General features: G+C 31.2%; 1 protein-coding gene across 5 annotated transcripts in view; it reads left to right on the top strand.

Moving 5' to 3' along the window:
* The window catches only part of LOC118183506 (uncharacterized), a 155,060-nt gene that overhangs the window by 99,307 nt on the left and 32,390 nt on the right, over positions 1-23,363 (top strand). For all 5 annotated transcript variants that reach the window (XM_085819280.1, XM_085819285.1, XM_085819282.1 and 2 more), the window contains exons 5-6: positions 4,299-4,422; positions 18,851-19,020. In XM_085819280.1, coding sequence (XP_085675406.1) covers positions 4,299-4,422; positions 18,851-19,020 — 294 coding nt within the window. The remainder of the gene's footprint in view (positions 1-4,298; positions 4,423-18,850; positions 19,021-23,363) is intronic.

The following is a 23,363-nucleotide window of genomic DNA, read 5'->3' as shown; positions in this document are numbered from 1 at the left end:
AATTCGAAGATTAAGGAACAACGCAATCATCAACATTAACTGAAACAGATAATTAGATAATTTTAGATTATACCATCCGTTATACATAAAACGCGCACGCGAAAATGTATTCTGCGCTTGCGCACCCGCATATGCGCAGTAGTAAAAGGTCTTACGCGCATGCGTAAACGCCTATAATGTGTCAACGCGGCGCATGCGCAGAAAGTTTTTAGCTTTGAGGTCCAGATTATAGATCATTCCGGATTATGGGTGTCCAAATTAACGACTTTTGACTGTATTACATCACAGTTTACTGCACGCGTTTCCTTTGGGAATGGTAACCTTGTTTGTTTGCATTTTAGTATAAGTTTCACAAAACAGAGTTTGACTATTACATTTTAGAATTTTTAGACCGTGTACTAACTTGTTGGAATGGATTATTTTTAAGTTGGCTAGATTTAAGTGACCACATCTCTCATGCAACAGTTTGAGTTTACTGTTTGAATTATTAATATTACCACATTCGAAACCTCAATTACATACTTGTGATTTACAACATATAGACCATTTTGCTTCATTGCATATAAAACTGCGGACTTATTTTTGTCTTTAATCCACACATGGTTATTTCTAAAGTAAACAGTACATTTACATTGCATTTCTGCATTAACTGAAATTAAGTTCATTTTTAGGTTGGGAACATAGGTTGGAAATACTCCATCATTAAGTATTAGGTGTTGCGAACTTGAAAAAACACTTGCTTAAGTTTCAACTTTCCCTTTACCTTTAACCTCTAAAAACTCATTATTTGCTAACTTCACTTTTTATGTTAGTAATTTAGTAATTGAGGTAAATATACTTTTGTCTTTGCACATGTGTTCGGTTGCTCCTGAATCAAGGTACAAATTATATGTTCCTAATCCTCGAGTTGTATTCACAATCGTGAGAGAACATGCTTTAGGGGATTTTTGATTAGGATTTTTGGTTTAGGTTTGTCTGCATTCTGATGCGTTGTGGCCTTTTCTGTTTCAATTATAACGCTTGAACATTTTCACCTTCTTAGACTTTTTCGTGTTGCCATGATATTTAGTAACTACTGCATCCTGCATTTAGCTGTTTTCTGTAGCTTTGAATTGGTGACTTTTAGCTTCGTCTAGTAACTTAACTTTTAGTGTGTTAAAGTCTGGCAATTTATCATGAGATTCTATCGCAATTCTAAAACTTTCAAATTCTTCGGTTAGGCTGCATAGTAGCAAAATTGTTAGAAATTCTTCGGGAATTTCAGATCCTTTTTCTGCTAGTTTATCTACAACTTTAAAGAAAGAAGTTAAATACTCCTGAATGTTTTTGTTCGCGTTCATCTTTTTCGAGATGAATTGCTTCATGAAGCTAACTCTAGTAATAGGGCCTTTAGGCTGATAAATTTCGTGTAACTTCATCCATGCTGTAATTGCAGGTATTACATTGCAGGCTTCATGGTTAAATAAGGCACCATTTAACAAAACATTTATTAAAAATAACATTCAAAAATAATAGTAAACTCAGAACAGTACGTCGCTCCTACAGCATAGCGAAATCTACCACCTTCCTCTTCTGAAGTTAACATGCAATTCACTTAAAATACAGTAATCCTTCTTGGAGAAGAGGCTACACGTGCCAAGCACGCTCTGTTGATCACCAAACAGTCGCCAGATACTACACATGCCTCGTATGAAGTTTGGCAGTTTTCAATGTGTACTACATCAGATGATTTCACGTTCAGAGCAATAATTGCTAAAGCTTTTTGATCTTTTGAGACCCACTTGTCAACTTCATCATAAAAAAAAATCATATAATAAAAAAGGGGGGCCAGCACAGGTCTTTAGAATTCAAGAAAAGCACACCACAATAATTCCCTATTGCCGGTTTAACTATGGAATGTGTAGTGTAGCTAAAAGGGATTGAGAGTGAAAAAATGAGGAAAAAACTGGATTAAGTGTATGTGGGGACACCAAATTTTTTTAAGTCCGTAGTCCTCTAAAGTCTTAATCTGGCCCTAATCCTGCCCTATGATGAAGTCATATTTCATAGAATATAGTTTCTTGATGCTATATTCTTACAAAACAGTTGTGCTACATTGGTATATTAAATACTATATATGCACCTTTTATACTTCAACAAAAATTATTTTTCCAACAAATTCATTCAGAATCAGATTTGCACTGGAAGCTTCGTATAAATTACATTAATGTAATTCAAACAAAATTTCTGTATATACTTAATGTGAACCACATTGCTATTTAATTATTTAGAGTATGGTTATAAAAAAACTTTCATTTGAAAAGATGGGATACATTATGGAACTTCCTGTAAAGTGAATGAATAGCGAAAACGTCACTGGCTGGAGAAAACTGTCCCATGATGATATGAGTCCACTCTTTTCTAAACTAATAGTTTCATTTTCTGATTAGTGTGTGCTGTTGTATTGTTTTCATTATTATTGTATGGAATTTATTTTTACTGCTTGTATATATAATTTAAATTGTCAAAATTTTTCAATAAAATATTTTTAAAAACAAGATGTAAAAATACAATTCTGAAAAGAAAATGCTTTTGTAATTTTTTTTTTTTTTTTAATACTTAATAGCTTTGCACCTGAATAGCTTTACATAGTCTTTTGTAAATAAAAATAAGTCACAAAATTCTGCAACACTGTTATTTTATAAATTTATTATGTTATTTTATGTATTATTCTTAGCTAGTTTTTCATTATATATATATTACTTCTGGTTTTGAATTTTTCTATAGCCTTGCCTATATGGATGACAAAACACGAATTGAGTAAGTAATTAAAGAGTTAGGTTTGGAGGCAACTTTCCCTTGATAAGTCTGCCTCCTTCCTGCTCAACAATTACAGACAAAAGTCTTTAATCTGGACGTTCATAATCCGGAATGACCTATAATCCGGACCTCAAAGCTACAAACTATTTGCGCATAATACCTTTACGCATGCGCATATGCGTTTATTCATGTGCATAATACGTTTGTGCATGCACGTTTAATGTATAACGGACGGTATAAGCTAAGCTAAAATTATCTAATTATCTATTTCAGTTAATGTTCCAGATTGCATTGTTCCTTAATCTTCTAATTGGATCTGGCTTATTTTTTGCAGACTGTTAGAGCAATTTTATAAAAGTACGCTTGAACTTTCGATTATGTCGAAAAGAATTTCCGATTTTGGAGCTGCCAAAGGATCTACAAAGCGAAAGCATGTTTCGATGTCCATCATACAAAGAGTGGAATTGCTGCAAAAAATAGATAAAGGCATATCCTTTGTTTCTCTAACCATTCTGAAATCTGTTTATCAATGTTACGCTGCTCTGCAGGGGGGGACGTCGCGGCACACATTGAACTGGAAGTTGATCTGTCAGTACTATCCTTATCATCAGGGCAGATGTTTTTATTTTATTCGGCTTATAATTCCTTGCTAAATGTAGTATTTCATCTCGATGTACTCCATCTTTGATATGATTTAAATCAAATTCCTCGACATTATAAATATCACGATGACACCTCAAATAGTTTTCTGGTTGCAATTTTCTAATTTCGACTATGCGTAATGTATGCTTTACGCATGTGCGCGTTGAAAGAAATGTTTAATAAAGTAAACAAATAAATATTAAGATTTTTTTTTATAAATTTTGATACCCTTTAGATCATAATTGCTCTTTATTTCATAAATTACGGTTTCATATTTTTAATTTTATAATTTTTGCATGCCATCTTACCAGATTTAAATTGATGATCTATAATGCAGAAAAACCGATAATCAGGAATCCCAAAGTCCTGACGAGTCCGGATTAAAGACTTTTGACTGTATTCACTTATGCAGATTAATTTGGTCGTAAAAATTTTTTGAGATTAATTTTTTGGAATATTATATTTTTTCATGGTGTTTCATTCATAGTGCACTTAATTTACATATTTTCTTTGAATTTAAATGATATTGTAAATTAATTTGCAGCCATAATTAATTTTTTTTTAGCAATTAAAATTTTTTAATTAAATTTTTAATTTATATTAGCATTTTACAAATAGTAAATATTTGTTAAATTCAAATTTCATTCCTTGCAGCAATGGCACGAGAGAATTATTTAAATTTAATTTAACTTTACTATATTCTTGTGAAACAATATATGTATGCTCAAAAAGTTTCGAACTTCTGTATGAGAAATGATATACAAATGATGATAGACAACTTACACTTTTATTTCACTTTTGCCATTTGTAATGTATATCTTTCATACAGTATATTCAGAATGTTTATTTTATTGCAGGGCTGAAATTAATTTTGATGGAGAGACTGTTGGCAGTGGTACAGGAACCACTAAAAAAGAGGCTAAACTTGCAGCTGCGAGAGATACTTTGGAAAAACTTAGGAAAAAGGTTTATACTATAAAAGTTAGTATGCTAAGTTTCATCAAAAAGAAATTAAGTTTTTTTTTTTTTTTTTTTTTTTTTTTTTTTCAAAAAATGAACAACATACAGTTACAAAAGTTATCAAAAGCAGTGTTTGCAATTTTGGCAACCACAAAGCACCTGTCTATATTATTAAAGCATTTACCTCAATGCAAATGAACATGGTGATAAGTTATCATCCACAATGTTTTAGTTCAGGTGCTTTTATAGAGGCATTAGTCCTCCCCAAGAAACATAAGATTCTGCTGTGTATTCAGTGGGATTTGAACCACATAGCGTCTAGTTTCTAGCTGGAAATGCTGTCACTTACACCAGCGTTTCTCTAACTGTGGTCCTAATAGCCTGCCCTAGATTTGGAAAAAAAAAAAAAAATTCAAACTGTGTAGAACTTACTATAGCTGACCATCTCAGAGTTTGGAAATTATGATAGTATAATTGTTACCATTTTTTTCCGAGGCTGATGTTTTATAAAATTTGCTACTGGTTACCCTATCTACTTGCTTCCCACTCCAGTCTTAACCACAAAAGATGAATTCAAAAATCATCATTCACTTTTAAAGGGCCAAAATATTCATGTATACATTACTCAAATTTGAAATTATATGAAATATAATGGTAATAAAAATATGTAAACTAGCAAAATTTTTAATGCACATCAGGGTGTGCAAAATTCTGGAGCTCAGACCTTTCTATGTAAATTGTGTTAAAATATAAAAGGTAGGAATGCTACACTAACTTTTATGAATCGATAATTATAAAGGCACCATTGTTTCATATATTTGTGTATATATATACATATATTTAACAAATAATTTCTATTTGTAAAAAGCAAATAAAAGTTAATGAAATTTAATTCCAAACAAAATAGTTTCAAGAGAATAAATAGTAAAGTTAAATTAAATTTAAATAATTTAACAAACTTTCTCTACTTGTAAAAAGCAAATAAAAGTTAATGAAATTTAATTGCAAACAAATAAATGATTAATTATTGCTACGAACTAATCTACAATATCATTTAAATTCTGAGAGCATATGTAAATCACGTGCAAGTATCAAAATATCCATGAATAAATATATAATTCCAAAAAAAATTTTTAATCCTAAAAAAATTTTTTAAATGCTTAAGTGAATAATTGTTGAGCAGGCAGGAACTTATCAATGGGAAGTTGCCTCTAAACCTCTCTCTTCAATTATTCAATTCGTGTATCGTCATCCGTGTATGCAAGGGTAAAATTCAAAACCAAATGCCGTGAATTACTAAAAAGAAATTTAAATAAGTGGAATTTTGAGAAATTAGCAAGTAAATGACTAAAATTAAAATTTAAAAAAAAAGTTAATTAAGAGTAGAGAGCCAAAGTAATTTAGAAACTCTTGCTTGCAGAAAACTTCCCCGACATGAATTATGCATATAAATCGAAAAGAAACTAGATACTATTTATAAAAAATACATAAATAATACTAAAACAATAAAACTAAAAAGGCAAGTAAATTTTAATTTAACTTACCAACCATATTTGTATTTGGAGAGTGGAGCAAAATTTGCCAAACTAAGTGATGTTAAGTAGTGTGTTTCTGCTAACTTTATAAATAGAAGATGCTAATATGAGGTTGAGTGTTAAGCTACTATCTGTTAGATCTATTTTATAAACCTATTCTGTAAATTTTTAAGTAATGTAAAATGCGTGTTCTGTTGCAAAAATCTTGCTAACTGTGAAGTATTGTAAAAATGTGTAAAAAATTGTAAAAATGCTAACTGTAACATTATGTGAAAAAATGGTTGCAAACTATTAAGGATTGTAAAAAATTAAAAATGTTTTTGAAATAAAGTACAAAAAAAATTTTTGAAGTAAAATTAAAAAATTTAATTTTAATTTTGAAAAATATTTTAAATGTTTTTAATAAAAGTAAGAAATGTATTGTAATAGTCTTAATTAAAACTGAATTTCAACAGGTTCAATCAAAACTTTACTAAATACTGGCCAAAAGTAAGGAAAATTAGAAAAAGATAAAAATCTTCACTCAATACGGCCTTATATATAGATAGATAGATAGATAGATAAACTTTAAAATGTATATATATATATACAGGGTGTACCGCAAATGTTGGGACAGACTTCTAGGGGAGGTAGGACACATCATAAGGATTAAGAATTGCATAGGAACCAATGCTCAGAAACATCACTGTATGCGAGTGCTAGTGGAAAGTGAGGATTGCCGCATTCGAGCAGTAGGCACCATACAAAGAGCATGGAATGCTGTACGAACAGAGAGCTTGCAGACATGCACTTAGTATATGGAATAGCTGAGGGTAATGGAAGAGCCGCTGCATACTTTTATCGAGAACGCTTCCCCGACAGACATCAACCACACAATAGTTTGTTCTTACGTCTGAATCAAAATTTGTGTGACTATGGGCCATTAAGAAATGGCAGGACAAGTGAAAGCAGGCCATGATCGACTCGCTCAGTCCTTAGGAAAGAAAATGTGTTGGATACATTATAGAGTAATCCAAGGACCAGCATGCGTGCCATTTTCTCTCAATTAAGAATATTTCATACCATAGTCCAGCGTATCTTGACCGCCAAGTCCTTCCACGCCTTTCATTTCTAAAGGGTCCAGTTACTGCTTTCCGATGACTAACCTGAACATGTGGGTTTCGCACAGTGGTTTCTACAAAAAAGTGCCCATGATGTTAATTTCCCAGCTTATGTACTTTTCACGGATGAGACAACATTCACTAGGGATTATATGTTCGTTCAAGACAATCTCAGCATTTTTGGGCTCAAGAAAACCCCCACGGTGTGCAGCACCACGCGGCACAACAACGCTTCGAAGTCAGTGTGTGAGTGGGTTTGGTCGGCGACTGCTACCGTACCTTTTACCATCCAGGATGAATGCCGTGAATTATCTGATCTTTCTGGAGCAAGTTCTTTCCAGCTTGCATGACGATGTTCCACTGAATATGAGGTGCAACACATGGTTCCATGATGGGGCGCCTGCTCATTTTGGACTGGATGTTCGTAGCCATCTGAACAGATTATTCCTGCATCGATGGATAGGGCGTGGTGGACTAGTTCCCTGGCTCCCACGCTCACCAGATTTATCGAAGCTTGATTTCTTTGTGTGGGGAGCCATCAAAAGTGTTGTGTATCACGATCCTATTGTGTCTGAAATGGATCTCGTGGTGAGACTCACCTGCGCAGCTGCTACAATCAAAGAAACTCCTGTGTTTTTTAACGTTATTGGCAATCAATGGTCCGTCGGTATCAGGCATGTTTGGCATCTGATGATGCAAACTTTGAGCATCTGTTGTAACATTCAAGCTGTCAAAACACCATTTGTATTCATGTCCAGTAAAAGTTTAAAATTAATCACTCTCTTGTTTCCTTCCCTATCTTCTACCTCTCTGCTACCACTTACCCCTGACATTTCCGGGTATAGGTACCTATGCGATTCTTAATCCTTATAATGTGCCTTATCTCCCCTAAAAGTTTGTCGCAACATTTACGGTACACCCTGTATATATATATATATATATATATATATATATATGGTTATATATGGTTGTAGCAAAAGAGTTTTGCCAAAAATATGTTCTTAATAAAGTTAGGAAAAAAAACATGAAAGCAGTAGCTTTAGCACGGGTAGTAATCAACACCTAAATCTATAATTTTCTGCCAACATTTCAGTAGTTCTTCAAAGCCTTCAGCACAAAAACTTGGTGTCCGCAAGATGAATAACAGATCAACCAATTTCGGACATTCTGTGCAGAACGGAAGATGGCACCAGCAAGACTGCATGTGTAAAAAAAAGGTAGGAAACCGAAGGTGTGATGTCTGGGCTATGTGGTGTGAGTGGCAAAAGATCCCATTCAAGTCTGTACAGAGGACAGCCAGTGAATGCAGGCACATGTGGTCTTTCATTATCTTAATGGAACATTATCTTTTTGTGCTGAAACTCAGTTTGACATTTTTCCTTGATAGCAGCCTCAACATGGACTTTCATCTCACTGTACACCTTACTGCCGAGGGTTTTATCTTTTCCCAGGTAGTCTTTATGGGTAGTACCACGGCAGCCCCCCCCGGATACAAAGCATGATCTTTTTGATACACAAATTGTGCTGTATGAGAGTGCCGATGGGCTCACCGGATGCTGACCAACCTGTTTACCAGCCTATGTTATTGAAGTAAATACATTTTTCATCGCAAGTGATAATCAAGTCCAGAATTTTGTCCTTGCATTGATATTTGAGCAGATTAGTGCATGTTCGAACACATCTGTCCTTATCTGCTTAAGCCAGCTCATGAGACACCCAGCAGTTGAACTTGTACACTGCTAAAAAAAAAATGGGACAGTCCTATATCTCCCGATCTACTGGGCCGATTGACAAAATTCAAATTACGTTCTTCATGTCTCGAAAGCGCGACTTAGGATATATATTAGATTTATATATAGCAAATTTCTAACATAGGTATTTTGACACAAAATCGGACTTTTTCTGAAATAACATACCAATTTTTTTACATATTTCGATTCTACGACTGAAATTACGCCTAAATATGAAATTTTGTAAAATTTGGAGCGAAATTTACGGAGAAATTCACAAATTTATGTTGGCACTTTTTTGTCAGTTTGCGCCAAGAATACTTCACTTGGCGAACTTCTTAATATATGGCAACCTAGTTTCCTTTCCCATGAGAGGGAAAAAAGTCACCATCGTTCCTTTTTTCCAAATAATATTCTTTATATTATATTTTTAATTATAACTTATTATTTTAAGTAATTTTTTCTTTTTCGAATTTAATTTTAATTGTTTAAGTTGCACTTTTTTTTTTTTTTTTTTTTTTTTTTTCGAATAACTGTTTTATAAATTTCTATTTACCCATTCGAACTGCGTAAATAAAGGTGCAGCGTTTATTTTTTTTTTCAAATAGTTTTCTTTATATATATTTTTCGTCATAGTTATTATTTTAGGTAATTTTTAAATTTTTATACTTTTATTTTAATTTTTTGTGTTGCATTGTCTCTTCAGATAATTGTTTTAAAATTTTCTATTTATTCCTTCGAACTGAGCATTTTAAATATATTTATTAATATCAGTTTTCCAGAATTTGATTTTATTTATTTGAACTGCGTTTCTTTTGGAAGAATACTTTGTAACCCAGACTACGATGCGTTTGGAAACTGCATACTATATTAAAAGAGAAAATACAGTAAAACACAGTTTTACACGCCTTTCAATGTTCCATTCAGAATATATATAAATAAGAAAGATGTATAACCGACATTTTAACTTAGGATGACTTGCATACACTGCTTTAAACAGTTTTATCATTGTGCCCATTGCTTTACACAATTTTATCCTACATTTGGTTTCTTAAAATGTTATTCATATTTTAGTCAAATATTTTATTTTTGAAATCGCAAGAATCAAATATAATAAGATTGAAAAGTTTTAAATAAAAAAAAAATATTAAAAATTAAAAATACTAAATTTTACAAAAAAATTTATTTTTCTTCTCTTTTTCTTTAAGCATTCTGAAAGTATAGTAAAAAGTATCCAACTTTTCGAAACAATTTTGGTATTCCTGACAATCATTTTAAATAAAGTTATCGCCTTCCATTACATAAAGGCCCACAAACGGCCGAGTGGTAAAGACGCTGATCACTGGTAGTTCGGTCCGAGGTTCGAATCCCGCAAACGGGCTGGTTGCATGGGTGTTTTCGTGGTTTTCCCAATGTGTAACGTGTATACGAGCCAGTTTCCCTTAGAAAGTCCTCCACGAAGGCATCCCGCCCTTTAGGCAGATAGCCCTCGTGTGCTTTGCCATAATTAAATAATCCAATCCATCCTTAATTAAATATAATTGATTTGTAACTTCTACTAGAACTGACGTTAAGAATTGAAGTGCAAAAAAATAATATCGTGTGCAATCTTGATTAATGTAAAATTAAAAATATTTGCATTCAGACAGAAATTTTTTTGAAATATTTGCAATTACTTTATAAGGATTTATTAATAACCGTAATAATTACTTAATATATTACTGATGATTAGGATTCAGTTCTTGACAATTACATTCTAAATTAGAATTTTAAGAATTATTAGAATTTTAAATTAGAATAATGAAAATACGCTACGCACAAAAATACATTTTAGGATAAAAAAATGAGTTGATTTTTTATGTTTTAAAACTTCTTGAATTCATTTAATAAACATTCTATCCTCGTTGTTATTTGAATTCAGAATGTTGGGTGTCGTTTATATAATTATTCTTACTTGTCCACAGAATCTGCTGACTTATCCAATGATTAAGTAGCTGCGGATCATTTCTACATAACCATTGAACTTCCATTAATTCAGTCTCTAGAGGGTTGTAGGTTTATATCATAATTTGACTTTTATAAAAATGATTATTCTAAATCTTATGTTTCTATAAAAATATACTGTGCTTTAAAAATATGGATGATAGTACCAGCCGCTCTTTCAGCCACTTCAAAAGCATCAGTTTATTTAGAAATAAATAGTGCAGTTAATGTCATAAAATTCAAATAAACATTAAACGAAAATTCTCAGTTGTAGACAATTCGATTTAAACGAAGTAAAGTAGCAGACGATAAAACACCGCAGGTAAAAGTTTACTCTTATTAAAAAAAAAAAAAGATAGAAATTTAAAAAAATATTAAAAAATTTATTTCAAAAAATAGCTTTTCATATAGTATTAATAAATATTTATTACGCATTATTGTGGGAAAAAATGTCATATAATTAATTCTCCGTAAAATTTTACTTGAAATTTAAGGTTAAAAATAGCTGTGGCAATACAGTGTAACAAAAATCCATAGACCACATTTGGCATTATTATCGCTCAAAAAAAAGATGCCATATTTCAAACCGCGAAAATATGTAAATTTGTGTATATCTTAGAAAATTTTGAATAAAAAAGTCTAATTTTTTGCAGATATGCTTAAAAATATACCTACTTTAAGATGGTGGTAAAAATTTTATAGGTTATAATTCAAATTTTTTTTTGAGAAATTTATAAAAATTATTTAAAAATAGAAATTTAAAAAATAAAACACAAAAAATGGGTAAATTTTATTTGGAATGAACCTAAATTTCAAAATGTGAGAGAAAAAATCAAAAACGTTTAATAAAAAAAGAGATATAAATAAATATTTGCCAAATTAAATTAACATTGAGGAGCTAAAATTTTGAGAGCTAATATTTTAAAAACTACTCGTACGATTTTTACAAAACTTGGTATTCTGGCATAATTTGAGTCGTAGAATCGAAATATGTAAAAAAATTGGTATGTTATTTCAGAAAAAGTCCGATTTTGTGTCAAAATACCTATGTTAGAATAGTGCTATATATAAATCTAATATATATCCTAAGTCGCGCTTTCGAGACATGAAGAACGCAATTTGAATTTCGTGAATCGCCCCAGTAGAACGGAAGATATAGGACTGTCTCTCTTTTTTTTTTTTTTTTTTTTTTTTTTTGAGCAGTGTACATCAAGTTTATGTGATGCATAATGCAACTAATGGACAATTCCTTAGCAAGCTCTTGAGTGGTTGCATACTGATCTTCTTTGACAAGTTCTTGCAAGTGGGCCTCATCAACATCAGTAGGCCGGCCAGATCGCTTTGCTTCTTAAATGTCATAGTCCTTGTTTTTGAACTTTCGGTACTAAACTTTTACAGTGTCATACGATACAACATTTTTACCTGAAGCTGTATACATGATTTGGTGACATTCTGTAGTTGACCTTTTGCAACAGAACTGGAAGTAAATTATGGTTCTAAACTGGCAGTGCAGTAGTTCCATTGTACTTAGTTATAATTTTTAACAAAGTTCTTAACACAGTGTTCTAAAGCAAGTTTCTTTCTTTCAAATGCCAAAAATCGTTTGACAAAATATAATTAAACATGCGAACATGAACAGTTTGCGCAGACGATAATTGCGGTGGCAAAAAACTTTCATTAAAACTGAATATATATATATATAAACACACATGCACACATATATATATGTAATAATTTTGATGCATAGTCATGATGACAGAGTTACAAGACGAGACGAAACTGAATTCCGACAAATCACCAGTCTTTATTTTCGCACGTATCAAATCATTTCTTAGTAGATAAGGATTCTTAGTAGAATCATTTCTTAGTAGATTCTAGAACATAAGAAATTTCAATAATTTTTATATGCACATTATATCATCAGGGTTGTCACGCTACCGGAAAAACTGGAAAAGGTCAGGGAATTTAAATATTTTAGTCAAAATCTGCAAAAGTCAGGGAATGTCATACGGCAATCCCCAAAAAAGCGAGTTTTGCGCCAATGTTGGAAGTGATGGCTTTGTTGGCGAATTATGTATCGGCTGAGTGTCATTCAGGTAGTTGGCGTAGAGCCAATTTTCGCAACTCCAATCAGATTGCCTTTTAAGCAAGTTTCCAGGAAGTTTGGTTTCCAGTAACCTCGAGAATCCTAAGACTCGCATGTGCAGGTTATGTTGAACTAAAGAAAATACCTTCCCATTCTTGTATACAACAAAATCGGTTTAATCCTAATATACGGTGCCATGAAGGCTAGAATAGCCCCCATGTTCTAATGTAAGAATGTCTATGTAAAGAAAGAAAGGTTCCATAGACGTAATGTAAATCAGTTTGCTAGAGTGCCGCTAGAAAGCGGAGGGAAAAACTCGCCAAGGGATTTGGTGAGAATTTCCCCTCCGCTATGTGTACAGGAAATTGTGGAGCATGTGTTAAGAAGAAACATTCTTTGACTTTCGTAATAATTTATACTCGGATTCCCCCCCCTCAAAATAGCTAATCTGTTAATTAATTTATTCGCACAAATTTTTTTTTTTTTTTTTCTCAAAAAATAGCTAATCTGTTAATTAATTTATTCGCACAAAAAATATTTTCTCTTTCTTTAAAGTTTAAGGAAATTTAAAATGATATTCATTTTATGTACTCTTGATAAACTTGACCTTCGAACTTCGCTAGCTTCGGCGACAGATATTTCGTGCATATGCAGCTGTTTCCCTCTACATTGGGACAGAGCCATTCCTGTTGCAGAGAAGTTTTTTTATCTTAACAATACAGTCAAAAGTCGTTAATCTGGACTCGTCGGGACTTCGGCAATTCCGGATTATAGATCATCAGTTTAAATCTGGTAAGATGGCATGCAGAAATGATAAAATTAAAAATATGAAACCATAATTTATGAAATAAAGAACAATTATGATCTAAAGGGTATCAAAATTTACAAAAAAAAAGAGCTTAATATTTATTTATTTACTTTATTAAACATTTCTTTCAATGTAAGTTGTTTAAGTTTTGCTTCGTTTCATGTGATAATACTTTCTCTTTAATTCTATTAAACAGACATAATTTCTTGTTCAGTTCCACTGTTCAAGTCCTGTAATTGCTGTGTCAAGAATACCGACTAATTTGTCAATCGAAATTTTTTCGTTTTCAATAACCTCTGTTACTTTCTTCGCTATCGGAAGCGAATTATAATGACGAGGAATTTGATTTAAATCATATCAAAGACGGAGTACATCGAGATGAAATACTACATTTAGTAAGGAATTATAAGCCAAATAAAATAAAAACATCTGCCCTGAAGATAAGGATAGTGCTGACAGATCAACTTCCAATTCATTGTGCGCCGCAGCGTTAAAGATAAACAAAGATATGCCTTTATCCATTTTTTGCAGCAATTCCACTTTTTGTTTAATGGACTTCGAAACATACTTTCACTTTGTAGATCCTTTACATATTAGTAAATATATATCAGAAATTCTATTTGACATAATCGAAAGTTCAAGCTGACTTTTATAAAATTGCTCTAACAGTCTGCAAAAAATAATAAGCCGAATTCAATTCGAAGATTAAGAAGCAACGCAGTCTGCAACATTAACTGAATTAGATAATTTTAGCTTAGCTTATACCATCCATTATACATTAAACGCGTATTCGTAAACGTATTTTGCGCACACGCATATTCGCAGACGTAAAGTTCTTACGCGCATGAAAGTTTGTAGCTTTGAGGTCCGGATTATAGATCATTTTAGATTATGGGTGTCCGAATTAATGACTTTTGACTGTATTCTAACCTCCATGTACGGTACACATGGGATTTGATGACATTATGATGAGCAGTAACAACAGTTACCTCTTTCTGTCTCTTAGTCTCTCTTTAAAGTGTTGGGTAGTAAACCGGTCATTTTGGTGTTGGCAGCAGTTTTCAAAATTGTACAAAGGCCAAAGCAAAGACTAGGATTTTACTGCAAATTATTTTGAACTTTTTTTTTCATTTTAATTAAATGCCTTATTTTTCATTTTGCAGTAAAATAAAAAAATAGTAACCAGTCGTCTAGGCTAAGGTTTAATGTTTGCCAAAATATCATTGGTTATTGTAATTCAATTTTTAAGTAATTCATTTTAATGTTATTTGTATCATTTAATGTTCTTCTTTCCTCTAAATTTATTTATTATTAGTTAATAATACTTTCAAATTTCAAGCAAATTTCTCTGGCATAATTTCGAAACTAAATCTAGCAGTATGATGACATACTATCATGAAATTTAATGCACATATTTTTGTTTATATATGCTGCTAAATAAATATAAAATACCTGAATTTATTTTAAAATATCATTCTATAGATTTCTTTCTATTGTTTAGCTGCAAAATGTCTGCAGAAAAACTCATTTTTTAATCCAGATTGGGCAGATTCTAATCTCAGTCTTCAGTGGAGAAAACAACTCCTATTATAGCTATAATAGTAATGCTTTCAGGATTATATATATAATAAGTCATATGCAATTGGCAGATTTTTGTGTTTTCAAGTGGTGCCATAATTAATTTACCTCTCAGCGCAGCCAACACGCACTATGCGGATAGACTGGAATTTTCTCAAAACACATCTGGAAAACCTGGAAAAGTCAGGGAATTTCATTCTCCTCTTTCAGTGGCAACCCTGTATCATCTTAGAATAAGAACAAAGGAAGGCATAGCAGTATGGAGATGTTTGCAGGGCTCAAGCTAGGGAAAGGAATGACTTAATTAGCTCAGTATTTATACCAAAGTAGATGCAATTGTAGAGATAAGCTATGATTGGTTAATATTAGTTTTAGTTACCCTTTTCAAGTAGCGTTATATAACATAGAAGGATCAAATGAATTTAGGGTAAGAGCACCGAATCTAGAATATTAAATTTTGATGTTGCCAATTATGCTTAAAGCAGCTGTCATATTTTGTTATATCTTACATATAGCTGCCTTGAGAATAATTTACAACCTCAAAATTAACTATTTTAGATTTGGTGCTCTCCCCCTAAATTCATCTGTTCTCCCAAATTCGAGATCCTTCTATGTTATATAACGCTACTTGAAAAGGGTAACTAAAACTGTAGTAACCAATCATAGTTTATCTCTACAATTGCATCTACTTTGGTATAAATATCACGAGTTAATTATATCATTGCTTTCCTTAACTTCTGCCCTGCAAACATCTCTATGCTGCTATGCCCTCCTTTGTTTCTTATTCTAAAATGATATAATTTGCATATAAAAAATATTCTAATTGCTTATGATCTAGAAATATCTTATCTGCTAAGAAATGATTTGACAAGTGCGAAAATAAAGACTGGTTATTTGTTGGAATCCGGTTTCGTCATCTTTATCTCGTCTTGCCACTCTGCCGTCATGACTACGCATCAGAATTATTACATTTATACACACAACATACATGTATATATATGCACACACACACATATATGTATATGTGTGTTTATTTAAATATAAAAAATTATTTATATATATAACTTTAAATACGGCTTAAATTACTGACTAAAATTTATTCCAATAATTTATTGCTTTGAAATACTGACTAAAATTTATTCCAATGATTCATCGTTTTAATTAAATTTCTGTTCCTTGGAGATGGTATCCGAAAAACCTTTTTTAACAGTAAATAATTGATTTATTACATAGCAGCTTTAATGTAAATATTATTAGGATTTTTAAATTACTCATAAATACTTTTACTTAAAATATACAGATACAGTAAAACCTCGCTTAACGCTGGGGATACGTTCCATCGAAGTAGAGCGTAATGCGAAACAGCGCTAAGCGAGGCTATCTTAACATGTAAATAATGGGGTTAGGGGAAGACGGAAAAAAAATGGTTAGGCATTAAATTTAATAATGTTTTTTTTAATAAAAATAAAAACAAACATTTATTTCTTACAAAAATAAAAACAATATAAATGCATATACTTTTAAAAACAAATAAAATTCTCAGTCAGATCATTCAGTCTATTCTGGGTTTCCAATTTTCTGCCTTTTTGTCAAGAAGGCATTATGATAGATTGGCTTAATGGCATATTGCGTTCAATTTCGTCGTCAATCCATATAGACAGTCGTTTTTCCATTTCCTCTATAATGTTATTTCTAGAACGGGTAATTCTAGTTGCAGAGCTTGACGTAGTTGCAGTTGCCGATGACAGTATTTTTTCTTTATTCTTAAGAATTGTCCTTATTGTTGAAGTTGCCAAAATCAATGCAGCACTAATTTGAGATTGACGTTCACCAGAATCTAATCTTCTAATCACTTGCATTTGAGTTTCCAGTGAAATGCTTTTTCTGGTTGCTTTCTTTTCTTGTTTTTTATTATCACCCATGATAAAAACTAAAGATCATAATATTTGTCACTGTATTAATCGTTATAGTATTATACAAATTTAAACTTCAATAATGTCAACAAATGTTTCAAATGATAAAAATGCGTCCACAAAGCAAGAAACACAACTACACTGTTTCGGATATGTTATTTGGAAACCTAGCGCTGCGCACAATTTCGGAGAATCCCCGGGTTGAAATAAAAGAGCGCTAAACCGAAACAGCGCTAAACGAAACAGCATTAAGCGGGGTCTTACTGTATATATATATATGTATATATATACAAACACACACATAGAGAGATAATTCTATTACTCATATCAATCTTTCCTATAAACTGTGCATTTTACCACTAAATATATATTTTTGGGATTTTACACAGATGCTTTTGACTTTCATATGTTCAGTCAATTCCAGGTAATCAACACATTAAGCATTTATGATGATAATTAAGACACAATAACACGCCGAATAAATACTAATTCAGAAGACAAACAACAAAAATCAGCGTTATTTTTGTAAATATAACGCTGATTTTTGTTGTTTGTCTTCTGAATTAGTATTTATGATGATCTGAATAAGGAAGCCAAAGAAAGCTATAAAAAGAATTAAATATAATCATTAAAAGTTAAATTCAATATTATTTCATTATTTAACTGATTATGTTTTTATTTCTTTGTAACCATAAAGTATGTTTCCATTTATAAATTTTTGTACACTGTAAGTTCTAATTTGTGCCATTATTATTAAGTAATTTGTTATTTAGAGGAGTTTATATTTGAAAGTAACTCTAATAATTCAGTTAAGTGTGTCAATACATACTTTTAAAATATTTTTAAGCATGCCATTAATATAAACAATATCAACTATATACTGTAAACTTATTTACAAACTGATTTCTCAAAATTAATTTTATTATTAGTATGCTGGATTTTAAATTGATTGCACTGACATGCTGAATACATAGTAACATACAATTTATGTTTAGTAAAAAATCATTCATCTTATTCATTCATTCATTGTCTCATCTCAACAAGCAGCATGAGAAAATGTGATTTTATGCCGCAATTTCTTGTAGTTCTTTACTAGGCATTCATTGAATAGCTAACATGTGCTTACTTTAGGAATGCAATATATAAAATGCTAAAGGATAAAAATGTATTTGATAAATAAAGAATGCTGTTAGAAGTTTTTCTATCCATTGAACTTATTTGGATGAAATCTAGTGAGAGTATGGGATCTTTCCACTCCACTAGCATAGTTAGGAAGGAGCAGAAGGGTCATCTGTCCCCATGCAGCATCCATGTGGCACCAAATTGATTTTACAAAATTTTAGAATTAAATGTTTTCCTTTCTTGGCAAACAGGAGGGTGTGCGAAATCTTCAGTTGTATCCAGGTGCTGAAAACCATAGCTAGGCTATGTTCCACCCACCCCTTTTCTGATAAACAGTCGAGGAATAGTAGGGAGAGCTACATTACTACTATATTCTCACAAAGCTTCTTTCAAATCAATCCATGGTGTAAATAATTTTGAACCCATACTTTTGTCGGTAGTTCTAGTGTTTTTGTTTAACTGTGTATTATGTGCTAGGCTTTTAACTGAAAAATTCTAGTTTATAGGATTTTGATATAACTGCTGTAATGTTCAATATCTTAGTTTTGCTTGTTTTAGTTTGAATTTCAAATTCTGATGGTAATTATTATGCAGGTAAAAAACCAAGATGCAAGTGGGTTCACTATAGAGCCTGAGCAGTTAAGAAGTGCTCCAGCTGTTTCCAGTGCTCTAACAGAAGATAATATTGGATGTAAAATGATGAAAATGATGGGATGGACTGGTGGAGGCATTGGTAAAAGTAGTGGCATTACCGAGCCAATTTCGTAAGTTTTGAAGCTTATTACAAAAAATACAATATGAATTAACATAATTTCACTAAAACTTTAAAACTGATAGATGCTCTTAATTTTATTTTATTTATTCATTTTGTATTAAAACAAAATGTCAGCAGTCAGGTATCCAAAGAAAGTGATAGCTAATTTGCCCCCTCCTTTTTTTGCATAATTACTCACATTTTCTAAATTTTAAACATCTGCAGATTTATCTTTTTATATGTAGAGTGGCATTAAATAGATTTTAATAAATGCCCGTGAGTGAAGGCTAGATATCTTATTCTTTACATCTGAGAATTTCATTTTATTGTCAGGTTTAAATATGAGAAATTACATTGCTTGAAACTTTTTAGAAAGAAAAAAGCTGAATTTAGTAATGTGGGGCTGATGAATGTTAAGAACTGAAATGTAGAGGATTTAAAATTGATGAAGAAAAAAAGTGTAATGTTTAATACGGTACAAAGTCCGAAATCCGGACTTGTCGGGACTTCAGCGATTCCATTTTTGGGATGTTTCCGGATTATAGATCATCAATTTAAATCTAATAAGATGGCATGCAGAAATTATACAATTAAAAATATGAAACCATAATTTATGAAATAAAGAGGGATTCTAAAAGGTATCAAATTTTACAAAAAAAAAAGAAAAAAACACCTCAATATTTTTATTTATTTATTTTATTTTATTTTTTTTTTTTTTTATTAAACATTTCTTTCAATGCAAGTTGTTTAAGTTGCTTCATTTTTTGTACTAATACTTTTTCTTTAATTTGATTAACAGACATATTTTCTTGTTCAGTTACAAAGCTGCACTGTTCAAGTCCTGTAATTGCTTTGTCGAGAATACCAACTAACTTGTGAATCGAAATTTTTTTGTTTCAATAACCTCTCTGTCACTTTCTTCACTATCGGTAGCAGTATTTTCTGGACCTAGCTAGAACCATACTGCAGATTTCGCCGTCCGTTAGTTGATTGATGATTGGGGCATTGAAAACCTTCAAATTCACAGCTGTGATCTTCATCATCCTCACCATGAAATATGGTAGCTGGCTATAAATTATGCCAAGCATATTTTAGCATATCTGGAAACACATCCTCCCATGATCTTGCGATGCTCCACACAGCAGATTTTATGCTAAAATATTTCAAAAATTCTTTAATAGTCTTGCCATTGTTCAAGAAATTTAACATAGATTTTAAAAATGCTACTTTATATTTGCATTTCACAGGATTCGTACGGTCCTTAAGAGTCCTTAAAAGTCCTTAGGTTTTTTGGAATCGATTTTTGGTCCTTAAAAGTCCTTAATTTTGGCCAAAATCTGCAGAAGATCCTTAATTTTAATCATCTGAAATTTCTGTCTGTTTTTACGGCTGCCATTTTGAGTGTTAATTAGCATTTTGGAGGAATATTTTTGGTGATTCACTGGCATATATGGTTACCTTTTGAAAGATTGAATGGGGTCATGGGTTATAATTTGTTCCTATTTCTAATATAAACGGTGGGATCCTCAAGTTTCGGAGCAAGGTGTTCGCTTTTGGGGATGTAAACTCTTTTATTAAACGGCTCTAAATTTGGTGACTTATCAACATTTTGGCAATTTTAAGATCAGTTTCCATAGAAAATTTTTAATTACCAGATCTGGGAATTTTTCGATGATATTTTTTTAAAAACATTGTAACATTGATCAATTTCATTAAAATAATCTTAATATATTGAAATTATATTTAAAAAATAATGTTAAAACATTTTTATTTTTTGCTGCCATATTATTATAAAGTTCTATTTTGGCAACTTATACAATATTTTGAATCTAAAAAATAAACAAGGTATAGTGCTATAAAATACAATTTACTAAACAGATCTTAGCAAAAGCAAAATTAGTTACGTAGTTAATTAAAAATGTCTCCTTCTTAATTTTTTCATAGTAAGAGTTTTTCCTATGTAATTGCCTCAAAATATTCAAAATTCTCAAAATATTCATCAGTTTTCCCTATAAAATTATTTTTACACTTCTTCCCTCCCCCCTTTTTTTTTCCAAAATATTTCTGGGTTTTGCTGTTACAGAATTGGTAGGGATAATTTTTCTTTATGACTTTAGGCATTGCAGCTTGAAAGGTTTAGATGGATTTGAAGGCTAGATTTATAGTCCCTCGATTCTAGAAGATAAAAGAAATATGTGACAAAAGGAAAAATGTCTCCATGGTATTAACACGTAATGGATGTATTTCTTATGTTTTGGAGAACTTCTGGAAGAACAATGAAAACATAATATTTGAATGTTTTACTTCTGATACTAGAATCTTTTTCTTAACATTTTTATCTTCTCTTTATTTTCTCTACTTTTCACTATACACAAGCATGGAAAATATAAAAAATGCTTCTAATCTTATCAAATGAGCAGGCGTGGGATAAAAAATAAAAGAAATAAAAAAATGCGTTTCTATAGGAAGGCATTTTTAATTAATAAAGAAATTGAAAATTTACAATTTAAAAGATTCATCTAATATGTTTTAATGCATCATTCCTAGCTAGTCATGCTTACCTAATCATGCCTAGCTAGAGCTAGGCATTTTCCCACCTGATGCAATATCTGTGGATCCTAAATTCTGCTGCCTAACGAATTTCTAGATTTTGTTGCTTGGTGTGTCGCTAAATTCTAAAAATTCTGTGACACCAGCTCTGTAATCGGTCCTTACCATATATATATTTCCTATTTTTCTGAACTTTCATATTACTTAAGAAATAAAATTAGCAAATTTTTCTATACACTTTTTTTTTTTTTTTTTTTTTTTTTTTTTTTCTTTTTTAAGAATAACAGAAATCCTTAATTAAATCCGAAAATTCTAAAAAAGAAAGGAAACATGTTGAAGAAAGAAACTCAGTACTTAAAGAGAATTATTCTTCAAAGATTCAAAGATATGTACAGTTATTATTATATAAATTACCCAGTTGTTTATGATTTCAGCCTTTACTAATTTCCCATTTCTGTTTTCTCATATGATAGAGTTACTGAGCTAGCTTAAATTTAAATTAAATTGTGTAGTCTTTGATCACATGTATTAAGTCCACGTGTCATGATGATCTCTTTCTATACATACTGAATGACCACTAGTCCACATTTTTAGTTTGAATTTGACTGTTATTGTTTAATTACATCACCACGAGCTGCAATTGGTTTTGTTAGCATAAGAACATGTCTTTATGTTCTACATTCTTTTAAAATAAGAGGCTTATTTAAACCTTTGTCTGATATTGTAGTTACTTTCAGACATAATTTGCTTCATGTCTGTCAGGGGTTTTGAACTATTTAACTTTTATCAGATCAAGTAAACCCTCATAGGTGCATTGTGGAGATGTTGACAAGTTAGGAGATAAAGCATGCAGAAACTAGTGAGAACATTGGTTTGAGTATTAAGACAAATTTCTGATTGTTAGAAAAGATGCTTAAAGAGATGGAAATCGATATAAATTAACCAAAATGTCTGGGAAGGCTTCAAATTAAAAAGATACATAAATATTTTGTTGAGTGTTCTTGTTACAAAACATAAATGTTTTGTAGCTTTACTCTTAAAAATTGTGTCTCCATATTAAAGTGAGTTATTGAATTTCATTAATCCTTACTTTGGCCACAAGATAAAACACAAAAATATAAAAATTCATGTAAAACTTATTATTTGTATCTAGTGAGACTTAAAATAATACAAAACAACTTATCACCTCTTGGGCTTTAGTGGCTTATTGGAACCTTAAAGTATATTAACTGGGTTTCAACCCCAGGAACTCTACACGAAACTATGACACTTAACTGTGTCAGACAGAGCCTAACTAACTTTCAAAACTTGCCAACCAGGTTTTATGTCAGGCTTTTCAAGTTTGTTCCAATCAGCAGGTCTCTCTGCAGTCAAGCAGTAGTGGTGACAACATCCAAACTTTTCTTATGAATCATGCTGTTTATAATCTTCCATCTCATTTCAACCTGTGCTGCTTGACATAAAATCTGCCTGCTATTTACTAAACCTCTAGACTGAGCAAGTATGTGACAAAATGAAACATTTAAAAAAAATCAACATAAAGCTAACTGTTAGTAAAACGTAAATAAAATTTCACTTATCTTCTTTCAAATATTTCCAACTTTTATGAGTGTAAAATATTTAATGCTTGATAAATTCCATAAAGTTTATTTTATTCTCAAACTTATTAATAATTATGTTAATTAGTTTATGTTTAATAATAATGCATCCTACGTACGGATCTATTTTATTTTTAGGATGGTATTACAAACGTGAAATTCAGGCATAGATAATAATTTTAATTGAATTTATTCAGTTTGCATT

Source organism: Stegodyphus dumicola, chromosome 1 (genome assembly GCF_044657685.1).
Source record: "Stegodyphus dumicola isolate Sdum_Otavi_A_Nest chromosome 1, ASM4465768v1".
Taxonomy (NCBI): domain Eukaryota; kingdom Metazoa; phylum Arthropoda; class Arachnida; order Araneae; family Eresidae; genus Stegodyphus; species Stegodyphus dumicola.
The sequence above is the reverse complement of the archived record's forward strand: the minus strand, read 5'-3'. Positions and strand labels throughout refer to the sequence as shown.